The 17447-nt window shown below is 54.8% G+C and overlaps 9 protein-coding genes across 9 annotated transcripts; 7 read left to right on the forward strand and 2 right to left on the reverse strand.

Annotated features, from left to right (window-relative positions):
* Window positions 1–559: 559 nt before the first annotated feature.
* Window positions 560–2338, forward strand: PG998_010979 (LMBR1 domain containing 1; the record flags this gene model as incomplete). Its single annotated transcript, XM_066877795.1, has 1 exon — window positions 560–2338. One exon carries the CDS (start codon window positions 560–562, stop codon window positions 2336–2338), a length of 1779 nt encoding a protein of 592 aa, XP_066726849.1.
* Window positions 2339–3801: 1463 nt separating this feature from the next.
* Window positions 3802–4962, forward strand: PG998_010980 (uncharacterized protein; the record flags this gene model as incomplete). Its single annotated transcript, XM_066877796.1, has 1 exon — window positions 3802–4962. The coding sequence occupies one exon, from the start codon at window positions 3802–3804 to the stop codon at window positions 4960–4962; it is 1161 nt and encodes a 386-aa protein (XP_066726850.1).
* Window positions 4963–5108: 146 nt separating this feature from the next.
* On the forward strand, window positions 5109–6304 carry PG998_010981 (short-chain dehydrogenase; the record flags this gene model as incomplete). Its single annotated transcript, XM_066877797.1, has 3 exons — window positions 5109–5439; window positions 5542–5932; window positions 6007–6304. The coding sequence occupies 3 exons, from the start codon at window positions 5109–5111 to the stop codon at window positions 6302–6304; spliced, it is 1020 nt and encodes a 339-aa protein (XP_066726851.1).
* A 373-nt stretch (window positions 6305–6677) lies between these two features.
* PG998_010982 (uncharacterized protein) lies at window positions 6678–7061 on the reverse strand (the record flags this gene model as incomplete). Its single annotated transcript, XM_066877798.1, has 1 exon — window positions 6678–7061. One exon carries the CDS (start codon window positions 7059–7061, stop codon window positions 6678–6680), a length of 384 nt encoding a protein of 127 aa, XP_066726852.1.
* Window positions 7062–7098: 37 nt separating this feature from the next.
* Window positions 7099–7434, forward strand: PG998_010983 (uncharacterized protein; the record flags this gene model as incomplete). Its single annotated transcript, XM_066877799.1, has 1 exon — window positions 7099–7434. One exon carries the CDS (start codon window positions 7099–7101, stop codon window positions 7432–7434), a length of 336 nt encoding a protein of 111 aa, XP_066726853.1.
* A 412-nt stretch (window positions 7435–7846) lies between these two features.
* On the reverse strand, window positions 7847–9336 carry PG998_010984 (Aldehyde dehydrogenase; the record flags this gene model as incomplete). Its single annotated transcript, XM_066877800.1, has 2 exons — window positions 7847–7966; window positions 8029–9336. The coding sequence occupies 2 exons, from the start codon at window positions 9334–9336 to the stop codon at window positions 7847–7849; spliced, it is 1428 nt and encodes a 475-aa protein (XP_066726854.1).
* A 2347-nt stretch (window positions 9337–11683) lies between these two features.
* PG998_010985 (FAD binding domain-containing protein) lies at window positions 11684–12138 on the forward strand (the record flags this gene model as incomplete). The annotated part of the gene is made up of 2 exons (XM_066877801.1): window positions 11684–12078; window positions 12129–12138. The coding sequence occupies 2 exons, from the start codon at window positions 11684–11686 to the stop codon at window positions 12136–12138; spliced, it is 405 nt and encodes a 134-aa protein (XP_066726855.1).
* A 1003-nt stretch (window positions 12139–13141) lies between these two features.
* PG998_010986 (NAD(P)-binding protein) lies at window positions 13142–13938 on the forward strand (the record flags this gene model as incomplete). Its single annotated transcript, XM_066877802.1, has 2 exons — window positions 13142–13577; window positions 13670–13938. The coding sequence occupies 2 exons, from the start codon at window positions 13142–13144 to the stop codon at window positions 13936–13938; spliced, it is 705 nt and encodes a 234-aa protein (XP_066726856.1).
* A 309-nt stretch (window positions 13939–14247) lies between these two features.
* On the forward strand, window positions 14248–17239 carry PG998_010987 (uncharacterized protein; the record flags this gene model as incomplete). The annotated part of the gene is made up of 2 exons (XM_066877803.1): window positions 14248–17124; window positions 17198–17239. 2 exons carry the CDS (start codon window positions 14248–14250, stop codon window positions 17237–17239), a joined length of 2919 nt encoding a protein of 972 aa, XP_066726857.1.
* Window positions 17240–17447: the final 208 nt, after the last annotated feature.

Below are 17447 nucleotides of genomic sequence, written 5' to 3' on the forward strand. Positions count from 1 at the left end.
GGGAACCCCAAAAAGTCTTTTATGCAGGATGGGTTTGCGCTCTTTTGATTTTCTCTGCGCCAACCTTCCTATACTCCTCCGGTTAGTTTATTCTGGCGCCTGCAATGTAGACTAGGAAGCAAGAATGAAAGCGAAAGGGAGAGGATTGAACGAATGAATCAACAAGTACGAACAAGAATTCTGGCTTCGCTGTTTTCGCTGGCGTGAATGTGATGGACTTTGCCCATGAAATAAATACGAGGCTGAGGAATAATTATGAAAGCCGTCGGGCCCATACATAGGAGCTTTATGCAATTGCTGGGGTAATCCCTGTGTCGTCTTGTTTACGTCACTGTTTGAAGTACCTAACGGATGCTAAGCCAGCAAGTCCACGCAACGAGCAAAACGCATTGCTCGATCCATCTCCTCGGATCATCTCTTGGGACCTCCCATCTTTTCTCGAGTCATTCAAAAGTTTCATATTCCCAGCGTATAGCACTCTGGGCCAACTCTATCTTCGATTCTATCTCCATTTGTGCGGTGCACGCGGGTCCGAAGTGCATTCTCACCCACGCCAACCATGGCCAGCGCTGGCTATGTGCAGATCAGCTTGATCTGGGTGGCATACGCCGCAGCCGTCGGTATTGCCCTCATTGCTGCAGCTCTCGTCACCTTTACGTGGCAGACGCACCGCGAACGCTCTGCCATCGTTAGTACCGTCACCATCTTGAGTTTGACAGCGCTTCTGGCCACCGTCTTCCTCCTGCCAGTCGATATTGCCCTCGTATCAGCCACGACCGATTCAACGAATGGCGTCAAGAAAGAGTGGGCGACACCCACACGAGTCCACAATCTCCTTTTCACTCTGAAAGTAGTATACTACTGTCTGTATAGCCTCGACGCTTTGCTGTGTATGGTCGTCATTCCCTTCTCCTACTTTTGGTATGAAGAGTACGATGAGGTTGAAGAACAAGAGGGGCATCAGACTCTCGGCAGTAGGCTTTGGGGAGCAGCCAAGTACACCATCGCATTCGTCTTCTTGGTCGTCATTCTCTTCTTGATCGGGTTCTTCGTGCCCGCCGCGGGGAACAAAGAGGGGGCGCATCTTGATCTTGACTTCTTCAAGCGCTTGCTCGACGAGAACCATGCCGAGAAAGCATTGACATTTGGTTTGGGTCTGCTGGTCACCCTAGGAACCATCCTTTACGTCTTGTATACAGGAGCTGGTCTGGCTCTTATGCCCGTGTCTTTCATCAAATCTGCACCGTCCGTCTCGGCTCCGCAGCTATCCGAGAATACCGCGTCTCAGCTGGACCAAAACCGCGAGCGCCAGAGACAGCTAGAAATGCGCAGCGCGGGTCGCGCAGAAGGCATGTCACAAAAGGATCGACGAGAGTTGGAGGCGCTGGTTCGCGAAGAGCGAACTCTGGTCAGACGCGAACGACTTGCAGCCGAAGCCCAAGGCGAGGGGAAGAGCTGGCTTGTCCGATCATGGAACAAGGTTGAAGCCGTGTTCCGCCCTATCAAGCTCATTGGGGGTCTCCTTTTGATACTTGTCTGCGTCCTGGTATGGGCGTCCATGCTCATCACGGGCATCGACAAGGCCGCCAACTCGGTCTGCAAGAGTCACTGTGGCTACATCCTGGCTCACATCAATGTTTTCCAACCCATCAATTGGATCTTTGTGCAGACGGCACGGGCGTTCCCCGTTGACTACATCCTGATGGCCCTGTTGATCCTCCTCTTCTTCTGCAGTTCGATTTCCGGGCTGGCTACGATCGGCATTCGCTTCCTCTGGCTGCGTATCTTCGAGATTCGCAAGGGTAGAACTGCCCCGCAAGCTCTCCTAATTGCGACTGTGATGCTGGCCTTGATGGTACTTGCCATCAACTATGCTATCGCTATGCTTGTCGCACCACAGTATGCATCCTTCGGCACACAAATGTTCTGTGACCTCCCGCCTCACCACCAAGACCAGCAGCCTAGCTGCAAGGACCACCCGGAGGCTGTCAAGCCTTGTTCCGAGTGGGTGGACCGCCACTATGCGTTCCAGACGTGCACGCCGACTGTCATGAGCACCTTTCTGAACCGCATCACACTCAATTGGCCCGTGTTTGGCGCGGTTGATTTCTGGGCGCAATTCGCATTCCTCGGCATCTTCCTAGTTGTCTTCTTAACAAGCCTGTTCAGAACACCCAAGCTCAACGTACATCAGCTCGACGAGGAGGCCGAGGCCGATGAGGAAGAGGGTCTTCTGGCTAGCACAGGCCGCAGGTTTGGTGCTACCTGGCAGGATATTACCGGGCGTTCCAAGAGGACATCCAATGGAGCCGGCAGTGGAAACGGAGAGCAGGCTTAGGTAACAGTGCGTGGTGTTGTTGTTGTTGTTGTTATTGTATAAGTACTACGTGTTCACCCAAGGATTGTACTGTTTTTCCCCCTATTGTTCCTCCACAGAGAGATGCTTGGTTGACGTTTATGGATTTTGGCGTTCACGAGGCCTGTATACCCAAAGGGAAGAGCAGCATACACGTTTGTGATTGGCTTAATACGGTTTAAGGTTTCTTTATATCCTAGGAGGGACGCCGGCTAGCATACACATGTAGCCAAGGGAATTTGTTAAAGTGGTGTGTTGTGCTTATTGCTAATTTCCCTCCAAACCTGATTTAGAGAATAGTGAGTTAGCAGTATAAAAAAAACCCTGCGATTACATTTGTCCCGTGGATCTGAACCCCACCAAGAATATGTGAGCTTGATGTAGCATCCTACCTAGTCTCGTACATGAAGAGCAGTGGCGGTGTTGCATTTCGGGTCAGGGGAGCCGATAGTAGACCTGGCCGTGCTTCCTTGCTCCTCGGGGTCTGCAGTGCGGGGACCGGGCAAAACCAGGAAAGAGTGGCCTCGCTTACATCTATGTATCTTGCTGCCTGATACTAAGTTACTGTGTAGGACGGCTGGCAGGGAAGCACATAAAAGACCCAGAGCGGCCGATGTATGACGGAAAGAGATGGACGGCCCAGCCCGTACGCAGAGCCGCAAGATGTTTACCAGCCCATACCGGTTCTAACCACCTGTCATGGCCGGCATACCCGACTCAGAAAACGAAGAAAAGCGGTATGCTGAGCAAGCAGTACGTACGCATGCACTTGGACAAATCCAGGCTTGCCGATTCTGCCGCGTTGAGTGGCCTACCACGAGGTGCCGGAGGAACATACGAGCATGGGGGTTTGGCATGGGTTACGACTTACGACATCGAGATCAACAAGGATAGGATGGCCTAGGAACCGGCAGTGTTGATGTGTACTGGGTAATTCGATGGGGGGTTGTCGAGACGAGGTTCAATAAAGCCATAGTGGTTGCGGCAACCCGACCAACATATTGGCCTACCTGCCTACGCTCCTGGGTCTCAAGCCGCTTGAAGTATAAACTGTCGCGATGCAGAAGGAGCATGCTCTGTACATGATGGTTATACCCGGGGTCGCATATGCATGCTGTTTGCAGCCAAGTACTCACTTGGCTGCCTGGCTGATCCCGCGGGATGTGTGCGTATATGCCGGCCAGACAAGAACAGGCCGTCTATGCCGGCATGATGCGGTGTCACACGGGGTCGGGGTTGGAGAACCATGGGGCCATCAGCTGGTCTGACAATCTGTCTGCATGTCGTGTACCTACCTGCCGCCTACCACTGCATATCCAATTGGCGGGGTTTCCATGGCTGCTAAGCTGTGTATGTATGTATTGGTGTTCCTCCCCTCCTGCTCCCCTCACCCCGCCATAATTAGATCTCCCAGATTTGGGTCGTGTTCCACCCTGCCATCCGCTATGCATACACCGGCTTCAACGCCATTTGTGCGCTTAGGCACAGCAGGGCCTGGTGCTGCCTGGTGCCATGTACGAAGAGCTTCATCGAGCCGCCTGAAAGTTTCACCCCCATACTCAATGTTACACTACAATTGCCTTGTTCTTGGCAGTCTCGCGCTCTCCTACAATCGACCTCCTCTGTCACCACCCCGGGTTGCCCTTTTCGGCAACCCGCACCTCGACCTCCCCTCCTCCTCCTCCTCCTCCTCCTCCTCCTCCTCTCCTCCTCCGCCTCCACCTCCATCTCCACCTCCACCTGCATCTATGTATGGATCTGCCATCATCGCTCCGTCAGTACAGTGTCCTTCTCTCGCTGTCTGGTTCTGGCCTGCTCGAAAACTGTGTCCACAACCGAGACTATTGAGGTCACAGACGCATCAGGGGGTTTCCAGTGGAGGGAGGGATGGACCTATCAGTTATCACGTTACGTCACACCCACCGAGTCCATACCGCGTGAATCGCATTGCATCCCTCTGCAGAGCAGGTCTTGGTTGCCTTCTCGAGGCCAAAGAAAACCCACTCGGCTCCCCATGTTCGGTAGATGCACGTATCCAACCTCTAGCCTCCAACCCTCGCCCCTCATTCGCGGCCATCGGAGCTCTAGTCCGGCTCACAAAGTTTCCGTTCACCTATACTGTACATCCCATACAGCACATAAAGCAGTGGGATGCGAGCACCAACATCAGATCGACGTTGAACACCTATTACGTACTCGTCTCTGAACCGTCTGAGATCCAAGCAAGAGGGGAGAGCCTATTTGGCCAAAATAGCTTGGCTTGGCGGCTTCAAAAGGGATACCCTTATGGAGAGCATACTTTCGGGACCAGGGCCAGGGGAGGGAGACATGAGCCCGTGGACCGCCCTCGTGCTGGTTTATATAAGAATGGGCACTGGGCAAGATGGGGAACTCTTGGGGACCCGTCGACTGGACTAGAGGTGCCATCGCCTCATTTCTTCCCTACCCCGGAGTCTTACGACATGACCATCGCGGGCTACTTCCCCATGTCCCTTGCCCGTCACGCTGCTTCTTCTGGTTCTATATGCACTGTCTGTTCTCCTCTGGCGCTACTGCCCCCCAAGGTTGCTGATCTAGTGCAAAGTATAAAAGCCGACATCTCCTAGGTACTTGACTTTCTTCTCGTCCTTTGCTCACTTGGATCAAGAACCTTTCGCCTGATATATATATCAACGTCTGAAGTACAAGAAGAACAAATAGCAGAAGAAGACGCCGAGCCTTGCATACATATACTACTAACTACGACTTGACCATGTCGGGGGCTGTCTCCAGACTATACCGCCATGCTATCCCAGCTGGGAGGCTAAGCTGCCGTGCCGCTGCTGTGCGAACGCCGGTATCTTGCCTGACGCAAAGAGTCTCTACTACAACACCATCCGCAAGGAACGCAGTCGTGGCTGCGAGACAATACCCCAGAGAGTTCCATAGCACACCAACAAACCAGACGGTCGACCCCATCAAGCACAGTCCTAAAGCATTGCTACCCGAGTTCAGTCTGAAGGATAAAGTGATAATTGTCTCGGGCGGTGCCCAGGGGCTTGGGTTGGTTCAGACCGAAGCTCTCCTAGAGGCTGGCGCAAAAGGTAAGGGGATCCCTACCCCATTAGTTTCATTGGTTTGAGAGCTCAAAACGACTATCCAGTTCTAAAGGCTAACTTTACTCTGCTCCTTTCCTCCACTGCCAGTTCACGTCTTTGACCGACAAGCGCCGCCCCCATCCGGCAGCAGGTATGACGCCGTGGCCAAGCGCGCCGCGGGCGAGCTCGAGACCACGCTGACGTACCATCAGATCGATGTGCGGCTTGGCGCGGCCGACATCAACCGGGTCACGCAGGAGATCGCGGATGAGCACGGGCGCCTCGATGGCCTTATCGCCGCCGCCGGGATCCAGCAGGAGACGCCTGCTCTCGAGTACACGGCCGAGGATGCGGACCGCATGCTGGGAATTAACGTGACGGGCGTGCTCATGACGGCGCAGGCCGTGGCCCGGCAGATGGTGCGGCTTAAGCAAGAGGGCAGCTTGGTGTTTATTGCGAGCATGAGCGGTACCGTGGCGAACCGGGGATTGATTTGCCCGTAGGAAATCCCCTCTTCACCTGCCTCCATCAACTCGCGGAAATTCTCGCTGACATTAGACGTTCGAACCAAAGCGTGTACAATGCCTCCAAGGCGGGCGTGATCCAGCTCGGCCGCAACCTTGCTTCCGAGTGGGGCCAGCACGGCATCCGCGTCAACACCATCTCGCCCGGCTACATCGTGACCGAGATGGTCAAGAAGCTCTTCGAGAAATTCCCCGAGCGCGAGATCGAGTGGCCCAAGCAGAACATGCTCGGCAAGCTCAGCCGGCCCGAGGACTACCGGGGCGCCGCCGTCTTCCTACTCAGCGACGCCAGCCGCTTCATGACCGGGGCTGATCTGAGGATCGATGGCGGGCATGCCGCTTGGTGATAGGCAAGCGGGAGCGACTGACTTGATTCAGAGGTAAATACCCTTTTTCTGTAGTTGATGTAGGGAGTTTTGGACTATATCCAAGGCGACGATGACGTGGAGAGTGGCAACACAATTGGCGGTTGGGTAACCAAAATTTGGGGGCGGCTATTCTGCTTTGAAAACAGCTTGTTCTCTTTAAGAAAGGGCCGCAAATTTGGATGATGTTATATACATCCATGCGCCTGGATGTATGTAGTTGTACACAATGGATCTACTTGGAAATCAACTTATAACGTGATCTTGGCCTCTTTTTGCTTGCTTCTGTTTGGTTTGGACTTTTATTTTAGTTTTCCGCGAGCCGCCGTGTAGAATGTGGCCTTTTGTTCGTTGCCTATAACGACAAGGGCTTAATCACACCCGGCGGTCCAAGTCTCGCGACCACGCCGTTCTTGAGCCGCAGGCGCTTCTCGATATCAGGCGCCGCGTAGCCGCGATCCCGCATCATGAGTATCTGCCGCAGCACGCCCACGTCCACGTATTCCCTGCCCGCCGCGGGGTTCTGCGACTGGACGTCCACCGACTCCTGGATGCGCCGCCGAGCATCGAGCGCGTTCAAGGTGGTATTCTGCTGCGGCGGCCTTGGGTAGCTGTGGGACGGCGGGCCCACGGCGGGGGAGGCGGTCGACGAGTTGGACATGGTCGGGTTCGGCGTCGCGATGCCCATTTGGCGCAGGCGCTGCGAGAAGGCAGCGTCGGTTATGGGGTTCGGGTCCATGGCGTCTCGTCGGATGGCTGCGGAACCGAGTTAGCAGATGCCTACCGTTGTTCGGGGCGGCGGCGAGCCCCAAGGCTCCCTGGGGGAAGGAGAGCTTACCGTCATCCTTGATCAGGAAGCCTTCGGCGCGGCGGCGCGGCGGTCGCTGCTGCCCTTGGCTGTGGTGGTATTCCGGGGAGCCTCGGCCGGACGGCTGAACGATGTGGGCGGCGGCGCGGAACCCGGTGGGCGGGAAGGGAACTTTCGTGTCGCGGCTTGCGCGGGCTTGGAAGCCTTTGAACCCATTGTCGGCAGACGAGGTTTTTCTTCTTGGCTGGCTCCGATTGGGGCACGAAATTGGGTTCACGAGGAATCCGACATTGACGATGATTAATGATTGGCAATTGGCATTTATGACGTTTTCCAGAGCTGCGCTGGGAAAATTGGAGCTTGGGCCAATCAGGTGTGACCTTTTGCTTCTATTAATGATTTTCAGGCTTTACTGACGCAGACGGATCATTGATGATGACTCCTTTGGCTAAAGGATTTGGTTTTGGAGTTTCTATTGGTTTACATATAGTTGATTTAGATGCATTAGACTACCCGGAAGTACGGAACAGGGCCGCTGGCAGCTGGGGCTTGCGCCTGGGGATTCACATGGGACGTAATCAGAGTGGTTCTTGTGTTTTTTTGTTGTTGTTTTTTGGTCTTTTTGGGTTGAAATGTAATTGAGATTCATGTCATCGCTATCATTGTATGCTTTTAATTATCCCGCCTGCTACCCCGACCGAAACAGACAACTCCTTCTATGACCGCCAAGTGATGTTCTTGGCCTTGGACCACTCGTCAAGTCCAAGAGAGGTGTTGAATCTTCCGTAACCCGAGTTCTTGCTACCGCCGTGCGCCAGGTTGGCCTCGTCGTGAACCTAAAGAATGCTCGTTAGCCGGGGTCCAAGATATCGAAGGGACTCTTTGCAGAACCACTTACAGTCATGTTGTTGATGTGAACAGCGCCCGTCTCGATGCCCTTGGCGAAGCGGAGACCGGTCCTCAGGTCCTCGGTGAAGACGGAAGCGGCCAGTCCGTACTCGGTGTCGTTGGCGATGCGCAGGGCCTCCTCCTCGGTCTCGATCTCGATCAGGCTCACCGACGGGCCGAACGACTCGGTCTGGTAGATGTCCATCTCGGGCGTGACCTTGGAGATGACAATGGGCCGCATGCGGGTCTTGGACGTCTCGGTGGCGTTGAAGTCGCCGGAGAGGACAGAGGCGCCCTTGCTCACGGCGTTGTCGAGCAGCTTCTTGACCTTGTCGACGGCGCCGCTGTTGATAAGCACGGGCGCGTCGCCGCCGGCGGGGAAGATGGCCTCGATGGTGGCGGCGAGCTTCTTCTGGAACTCGGCGCTGATCTTCTTGTGCACCAGGATCCGCTCGGTGCTCATGCAGATCTGGCCCGAGAACAGGAAGGCGCCCAGGACGCACTGCTCGGCGGCGAGGTCCAGGTTGGCGTCCTCCCAGACGATGGCGGGGGCCTTGCCGCCCAGCTCGAGCACGACGGGCTTCAGGTTCTGGCCGCACAGGCGGCCGATGATGCGGCCGACGGCGGTGCTGCCGGTGAAGTTGACCTTGCGGACGGCCGCGTTCTCAATCAGGGCGCTGGTGAGCTCCGAGGCGTGGGCGGGGTCGGTGGACAAGAAGTTGATGACACCGTTGGGGAGGCCGGCCTCCTGGAAGCAGCTGGTGATGGCCCAGAAAATGACGGGGGAGAGCTCCGAGCCCTTGAGGACGGTCGTGTTTCCAGCGGCGATGGGCTGCAGGACGGAACGGACGCCGAGAATGTAGGGGGCATTCCAGGGAGCGATGGCCAGTACCACACCGAACGGCTCCTTCAGGACCATGGCGTTCAGGTTGGGGTCGCTCAGTTGAGGGATGGCACCATTGATGCCGCTGACCCGGCCGGCAACATCCTTGATGACATCGATGGCTCCGTTGATGTTCAAGTCGGTCCAGTCTTGTGTGCAGCCGGTGCAAACGTTGATGTATTCGGAAAGCTCAGCGCGACGCTTCTCCATGATGTCGGCGGCCTTCAGCAGCAGATCCCGGCGCGCGGACGGGGTGGTGTCGCGCCATGCAGGGAAGGCCCGGCTGGCAGCATCGACGGCCGAGTCGGCATGCTCCTTGGTGGCGACGCCACACTTGTGGATAAGCTTTCCCGTCGAGGGCGAGATGACATCGAAGGTGGCCGAGGGCCGGACCTCCTGGCCATCGATGATGAAAGGTACCACGTAGTCGGTCATATCTGCGGTGCTTTTCTTTTCTGCGGAGGGTAGGGAGGAAGGTATAGTAGGTACTTGGCAGGTAAGGTTCAGTAGGGCCGGCTACTCCTAATAGGACTGGCTACTAGGACAAAAGGATGGGATGAGGGTGATGGTTTATGACTTGAAGGATGCAATCGGGGAAAAAGAAGGTTCTACAAATGCGCGTGTGCATGCTTATATATGCGTGCTGTATGTATAGTCAGTCCCGTCCTATGCAGCGAGGAGTTGGTTACACAACCATCTCATCTGGACGCTGGACTCTGGATTCTGGACTATCTTGACTTGATTTACGGCATATCTCCACTTTGGGGTTCGTGAAACCCCCGTCTCTTCAGCTCCTCTCCAATTCTTTCCTCCCCCCCCTCGGCTATTTCCCCGTTCACACAACACACACGGTAAATATGGGTATAAACCCGCCCTGCTCTACTTATGCACACCACCAGACCACATCGCTATAAGCTCAGGCTCTTGTGGCGGTGCGGGTGCCATTGTCTGATTTCAAATCGTACCGGGAGCCGTCTCCCGCACCCCCCGATTCCATTTTGTGAAACACGGGCTGGAGATGCGCATGAGGAAACAAATGCTGTGTGACCTGGCGAATTGGCCGCTCGAAAGTCAGGGGCCCGCAAGCCGGGGGTGGAGTGTCGGAGGGTTTCATTGAGGATGGGAGAGGAGGAGGGCTGAGGAGAGAGACAGAGGGCCGAGAGGGGGGGGTTCGGGGGGTCGGGGAGGACTGAGGAGCTGTCTAGTTCGCTTTCCAGCGACCCAGCGCCATGGCTCTAGCATCCTTGCATCCCAGCAGGATCCTGAGATGCGATCACGGACTACCACTACATAGGCATAAGGCATGTCGCTGGCAGACGCCACCCCGTCCACCCGTTGTCCCGCCGGCCGCTCCCAGCTCCCAGACGGAATGGTGCATGAAACGGAGCGCCCTCCCTTCCTTCCTCCCTTCCTTTGCAGTGCTTCTGGGCTGTTACAGAGCCAGATAGTCCCGTTGGCGTCGGCCCGATGAACAAACAATTGCCTGGGTCTTGGCTGGGCCGGCCTGAGGAATTGATTGACACGTCCGACGGCCTTACCCCGCCGATAGTTTGATGCAAGACTCGTCTAACCTGCACTACTGCACCCAGGGTCGCGACAAGACGACAAGAGAAGGGACCTGAGGCGGCCACGAACGCATAACACCTCCTTGGAAGGGCTTGGCGTCGCCCATCAGGTGGGAATCCTGCTTACTGCGACGGGGTCTTGAGTTTGACGCTGCATGTGATGGCAAAAGGCCTCGACGACCCTAACAAGCCTAACGACCAAAGGCCCATCGGCATGTGGATAGACTAGCAGCCCTACACTCGTAACAGGTTACAGCCATCCACTTCGTGCTTAGTCGGGAAGCAGAACCTCCCTCTTCGCCGGGCGTAATATCCGGAAGCGCCCAGCTGGCCGCTCGACTTGGCTCCATCGGGCGGGCTACGCTCGTCAAGTCTGATATATCCCCGAATCTAGCCGCCTTCCAGAAGGCTAAAGGACATGTCCGATCGAGAATGGCAAGGGGCTTGCGTTTAAGTGCTGACTTATCCGCTTGTAATCATAGCTGATCAAGCCTTCTCCACCGGCAGCTGTGCTATACACTTTTATATCTTGTAGGGCAGGACGGGACGACGGACTACGGAATTGTCATAGAACCACAGCGGATGACCGGCGCAACAGAAGCTGAACACCTCCGTCTAGTGCCACCGTGAACAGCCGACCTACGATTCTGGCCGGTGCATCAAGGTGCGCAGGATGGTTTACTTCCGAACTGCACCAGGAGGACCCTGTCTCCAGCATGGCAAATCAATATGCGCACAATACCTGTCTTCCGGGTCCAAACTATCCGTGTAGCTCTGAAGGATACCCAGCCCTTGTCGTAAGTATCATACAGATACCTCTTGCAACCGGAAAAGGGGTGTCGCTCTCGCTGTGGTGCAAACTTCTGAAAGCAGCGACTCTAGGTGAACGCCACGACTGCAGAGCATGTCCAGACCAGTTTGATCTTCGGTGAAATGGCAAAACGACCCCTAGGAAAAGAATGCAGAAGTACTGAATTGCACTCATTCCGCAGCAGGAAAACACAACATCAGAGTAATTGTTAAGAGTACCGGCCACGACTTCCAAGGCCGTTTCACGGCGCCCAGCGCACTTTCCATCCTCTCCCCGCGATACGGCCTTGGTGCAGATCAGGTGCTAGAGATGGAGGTAGCCACGCCGATGGGGACCATATTAGTCGCCAATGAGTGTGTCCTTGTCGATTGCCAGTCCCGAGTTGGGAAAAGACTGGTTTGGGGACATGGTTGGTTACGTCCTCTCCCAGTTCCCCTATCTTGATCGTAGCGGCATTTCGGGTTACAGTTTCATGAACCCGATAGACGGTATTGAGCACAAGCCTAAGACCGATGTCTGGGTTGGCAACTTCGTGCTCCAAGACACGGACGACGTGGCCAAGGCTTTGGCGATCTGGGAGCCTGTTCTTGAACATATCCGCAACGCGTGGCCAGAAGCCGTAATTGCCACACCAAAGGCCACCACCGCCTTCAAGTCGCACCTGGACTACTTCCGTGTCGCTCACGATAAAGGCTACTCGGGGCTCAACCTCTACGCAGGCTCCCGGCTGCTGGACGCAACCTCACTGACGGCAGACCCTTCCGCGCTAGGACAGGCCTTCAAAGTCGATTGCATATGCCAGTGAGTATAACCTGACCCTCCTGCCCTTTCTCTTCTTCCCCTTCGTCCAGATATTCGTGAAGCCTGTCATGTGCTATTTCCCCCATTAGCCGTAAAAGAAAGCAAAGGTGCTGGTGTTGACTTTATGACCAACTGCAAAAGCAACCGGCGTCTCATCCTCCCCGTTGAACGCGACGGCCCGCGAAGAAGCCTTGTTGAGAATGAATAACGGCATGGAACCCCTGAAGAAGTTGTCCCCGAACATGGGAGTTTATGTCAACGAAGTGAGTACTCGATTTCCTCGACACGTAGAGAAAAACAACCTGCCAACGTACTCCGGCATCCAAGGTGCTAATGCTTATCGCCTAGGACAACCAGGGAATTCCGACTGGCAGAAGGAATTTGGGGCGAGAACTATGACCGCCTAGTTCAGATCAAGCGCACCGTTGACCCCGGGGATGTGCTCTGGTGCCACCCCTGTGCTGGCAACGAGCGTTGGCAGGAGGTAGGATCTTGACTGTGTCGTGTTATTGGTTTTTGACCGGGAGCGGAATTACCGCTTCGAGGAATATTGCTAAGACCAATGAGTCAGGCTTCCGTGATACCTGGTCGTGGTGTTGATGGCGTGATAAGACACTCGTCTTTATGCTATAGGCACAGTGTTTGCGGTACACTCTTCATAAATTCACCTTACATATGCGAGTGGCCGCAATATCCTGATACATGTCTCTCTGGTGTCGTGCTGGATCCTACCTCCATAGGTAACTCCAGTAACCTAACCGACGACTTCCACCCAGCCCACCTTATCGGCGTTCTCCGACGTCGGGATGTGGGGTATGTCACTGTTGGAGTCGAGTGTTGGAGACTGTTTTGGAGGCCGTTGTTGGAGGCTGTTGTATATCAACACTTGGGTATGAGACAGACTTATACCACATCCAAGTATTATATCTATTTCAAGAGATAAAAGATGACAAGTCTTTCAGGAAAAGTCGTCCTTTTGACAGGAGCAGGGAGTGGAATTGGGTGAGTACGCATGACAGTCCCAGCAATTTCGCAGGCGACGTTTGTCCAATCACTTATACTCATGCCTGTGCCCAGTCGAGCCGCGGCTATCAAGCTCCATGGCTTGGGCGCGACGCTTGCCATAACGGACGTGAGCCCGAAAGGCATCGCCCAGACGCTCGAACTGTGCGGTGGTGAAAACAAGCACTACGCGCAAATCCTCGACGTGTCGAGGCGAGAAGATGTCGAAAATCAAGTGGCCAATATTATCACCTCATTGGGCCGTATCGATCATGTGTTCAATTGCGCTGGCATCAACCCGACGGCCTTCCCCCTGACGGACGTTTCGGAGGAATACTACGACAAGCTGATGGCGGTTAACTTGAAAGGCGTCTTCAGCGTGACCAAGGCGACCATGCCTCATGTGACGAATTCCAAAGGGAGCTACGTCAACGTCTCGTCGATCTTGGGTGTCCGCGCAGGTGCTGAATATGCCACTTATTGCGCGACTAAATGGGGTAGGTGACGCTGTTGGTGATGTGAAGCGCAGAGTGGACTCTTGTACAGCATGCAAGATTCCGTACAACAGCTAACCCGGTGCTTCAAATAGGAGTAATCGGTTTTAGTAAAGCCATGGCGCTTGAGCTGGGACCGAAAGGAGTGAGAGTCAACGTCGTTGCTCCAGGCTACATCACAACCCCTACGAATGCGGGTGTCGCCAAGGGCACAGACGCGGCAATCAAGGAGATGGAACAGGCCAACAGCCTTGGTCGCATGGGCACTCCGGAAGAGATCGCAGACGTCGTCGCGTTCCTTATGAGCGATGAAGCGAAGTACATGAATGGAAGTGTTGTCGAGGTTGATGGCATGATGAGGTAGAATTAGGCAGGCATAAACGAGGCCCGAGCGTGTGCACTGCATAATCCATAATACGTAATTCACAAAACTAGGATATGCAATTATCAGCTTGGCTGCTTCTGGTAGGGTCGACCGACGTCAATCGAGCTGCTTGCTGCAAGCTGTCGTTGATAGAGAGAATCGCCCGTTCCCACTGTCAGCCATCATCAACATCTTCTTTGGCGGGATCACAGCATAGCGCTTGCTATTTCCTAGCACATCGCTTCACCCCCATGACAGAAGCTCAGTAAACAACGGCCTCCCACTCAGGCCACACGCCAATTAACAAAGATGCATCTCTCACTTCCCGCGCTTTCGGTGCTGCTGGCCCTGCCCGCAGCTGTGCGCGCAGTCTTCCAAGATGAAGTCGGCCACATAGATTACCACTACGAACTCCTCGGCGTCCCGCAACGAGAAACCACCTTCTTCCACCGACCGCGACAACAGGACAAGGCCAGCCTCCTCTACACATTGAGCGACCTCGGTGTTCTCGGGGCTGTCAATCCCAGCACTAGCTCTGTAGTGTGGCGCCAGCTGCTCCAGGGTAACATCACGAACAACGTCGGTTACTTGCGCGCCGGCGAGGATGCTACCTGGGTGGCGAGCGCCATGGGAAGCTCCACACAGGCCTGGGATGCGCCCACTGGCCGCAACCTATGGTCTTTGGATTTCAATGGCAGGGCCAAGGATCTCGAGATCATGGAGCTCACCGAGAGCGACCACAAGGATGTCCTGGTTCTGTACGAAGAGGAGGGCGCCACGGTCGCCAGAAGGATACACGGCACCCAGGGCAGCGTCGTTTGGGAGTTCAGAGCTATCAACGACGACATCCCCCTCCAGGTCAGCACCAATGTAGAAAAGGTCTTTGTCATCAGCCTACACGGATCGCTCCTCTCGTACAGCCTGAAGGTCACCGTGCTCGATACGTTGACTGGCAAGCGACTCGACGAGATCAACATCGGTACCAAGGGCGAGGTGCAGAAGGCCGAGGATGTCATGTTCGTCGGAGCCAACTCCGCCGCGCCCATCGTCGCCTGGACCGACAACGCACTGACCAAACTCAAGGTCAATGTTTTGGGAAACAAGAACAAACAGGAATTCCCTCTTGTCGCTGACACCAGAAGCATCGAAATCCACGCGCCTCACCAGATCCAGTCTCAGCCTCATTTCCTTGTCCAGAGCCGCACTAAGACTGCAAACAAGGCTGAAGTGTTCCACGTAGGCCTCAAGAGCAACGTAGTCACCAAGGCGTACGACTTTCCGCTGCTTGATGGCGAAAGTGCCTTCTCGACTAGCACTACTGGCTCCAATGTCTACTTCACGCGGGTAACTCCTGACGAGGTCATTATTGCTTCCTCGCTGTCCCACGGAATTCTTGGTCGTTGGCCGCTCCATGGCAACGACGCTAGGGCAGGAGCCCTGCATGGCGTTTCAGAGGTCATCAAGAAGTCGGAAGATAACTACGCTGTCAGATCGGCTATCGTTACAGACACCGATGACTGGGTCATGGTCCGCAACGGGGAGGTGGCTTGGACTCGGCCAGAGGGCTTGTCGGGTGCTGTTGCAGCAACCTGGGCTGAGATTCCTGAATCCGAGGGTTTGGCCAAAACCCTGGAAGCTGAAGCCCATAGCAACCCCCTGGAGGCCTATATTCACCGAGTCAAGCGCCACGTCGACGATCTTCAGCATCTGCCAGCCTGGTTAGAGTCTGTTCCTGGACGCCTCCTTAGCAGCATTATGGGCTCAGAGGGGTCAGCGAAGGGCAGTGCTACGTTGACTAGAGATAGCTTTGGTCTGAACAAATTGGTCGTCCTAGTCACCAAACGCGGTAAAATGTATGGCCTCGACGCGGGTGACCATGGTCGCATTGTGTGGTCCAAATCTGCATCAGAGACACCTTCTTCCCAGCCCTGGGACATAAAGTCTATCCACGCAGACGACGTTAAGGGCTTCATCACTGTGCGTGGCGCTGATGGCGAGTTTATCATCGTCAAGTCTGACACAGGCAAGACTGTGGAGACCATGGGACCTGGTTTATGGCCTCCTGTCCAAAGTGTCGCTGTCGTCGATAGCGAGGCTGGGCCGTGGCTGCTGCCTATCGGCATTGATGGCAAGATTGGCGAGCTTCCTCTCGCCCACGCGCCGAAGCAAACAGTCGTGGTCCGCGCTGGAAATGAGCTCAAGGGCATCACGTTCCAGCCCCAAGGCGAGCAGGCCGTTGAGGTGCCTGCCTGGGTGTTCTCTCCATCCGGAAAGCAGAAGATTGTCCACATCGCTACCAGGTCAGCTCACGACCCGATTGCTTCCGTCGGTCGTGTTCTGGGAGACCGCAGCGTACTGTACAAGTACCTTAACCCTAACACGCTTGTTGTGGCTGCCATTGATGAGGGTTCGTCCACAATGACACTATATCTCCTTGATTCAGTGTCAGGCGAAGTCTTGACATCCTCATCCCACCAAGGCGTAGACCCCAACAAACAGGTATCATGTGCCATTTCTGAGAATTGGTTTGCTTGCTCTTTCTTTGGCCAGTATGCCGTGAGAGATTCGGAGACACAATCAGTCAAGGGTTATCAATTGCTGATCACCGACCTCTACGAATCGGAGTTCTCGAATGACCGAGGTTCTCTTGGAGACGCAATTGGAGAGGATGCCAAATTCTCTCCCCTCGATCCGATCGACCGGCCGACCGGACCTGTTATTCCATCTGCCGTTTCCAAAACGTTCATGCTTTCGGGCCCTATCACATCTCTTGCCGTTACACAAACGCGACAAGGTATCACATCCAGACAACTGCTGGCATTCGCATCCGGCTCTCACTCCATCACTGGTATCCCTCGGATGGTGATTGATCCTCGCCGGGTGGTTGGCCGTGATCCCACCCCAGTGGAGCTCGAGGAGGGCTTGTCGAAGTATACTCCATTAATTGAGCTAGATCCCAGGTTCATGATCACGCACGAACGGGATGTCATCGGCGTCAAGGAGATCATCACGGCGCCTGCCAACTTGGAAAGCACAAGTCTTGTCTTTGCTTATGGGCTCGACGTCTTTGGAACCCAGGTGACGCCCAGCATGCCCTTTGATATCTTGGGCAAAGGGTTCAACAAGGTTACACTGATAGGTACAGTGCTAGCCTTGACTGCCGGAGTCATGGCTCTGGGGCCGATGGTAAGATATTCTCTCTCAATCCTCAACTCTTGCTATGATGGATGCATGATATACTAAACTTTTGATTTGATAGGTACGGAAGAAGATGATCAACATGAGATGGTACTCATCGTAGAGAAGGCCATGTATTTGTTGGTGTATTTTCTCATGAGCTTGGAGATAAAAGCCGACTACGCCAAATAGCCAACATAGTCAGCCACCTTAGCTGTAGTTATTGCAACGTTATTTCACTTGATCAGTCCACTAATGTTGAGCTGCACACCCATAAAGACTCCCTGGTTAGCACGGGGAAGGAGCGAGGCAACCAAATAACGAGATTAACA

Source organism: Apiospora kogelbergensis, assembly GCF_038363985.1.
Source record: "Apiospora kogelbergensis strain CBS 113332 chromosome Unknown utg000007l_segment0_segment0, whole genome shotgun sequence".
In the NCBI taxonomy this organism is placed as follows: domain Eukaryota; kingdom Fungi; phylum Ascomycota; class Sordariomycetes; order Amphisphaeriales; family Apiosporaceae; genus Apiospora; species Apiospora kogelbergensis.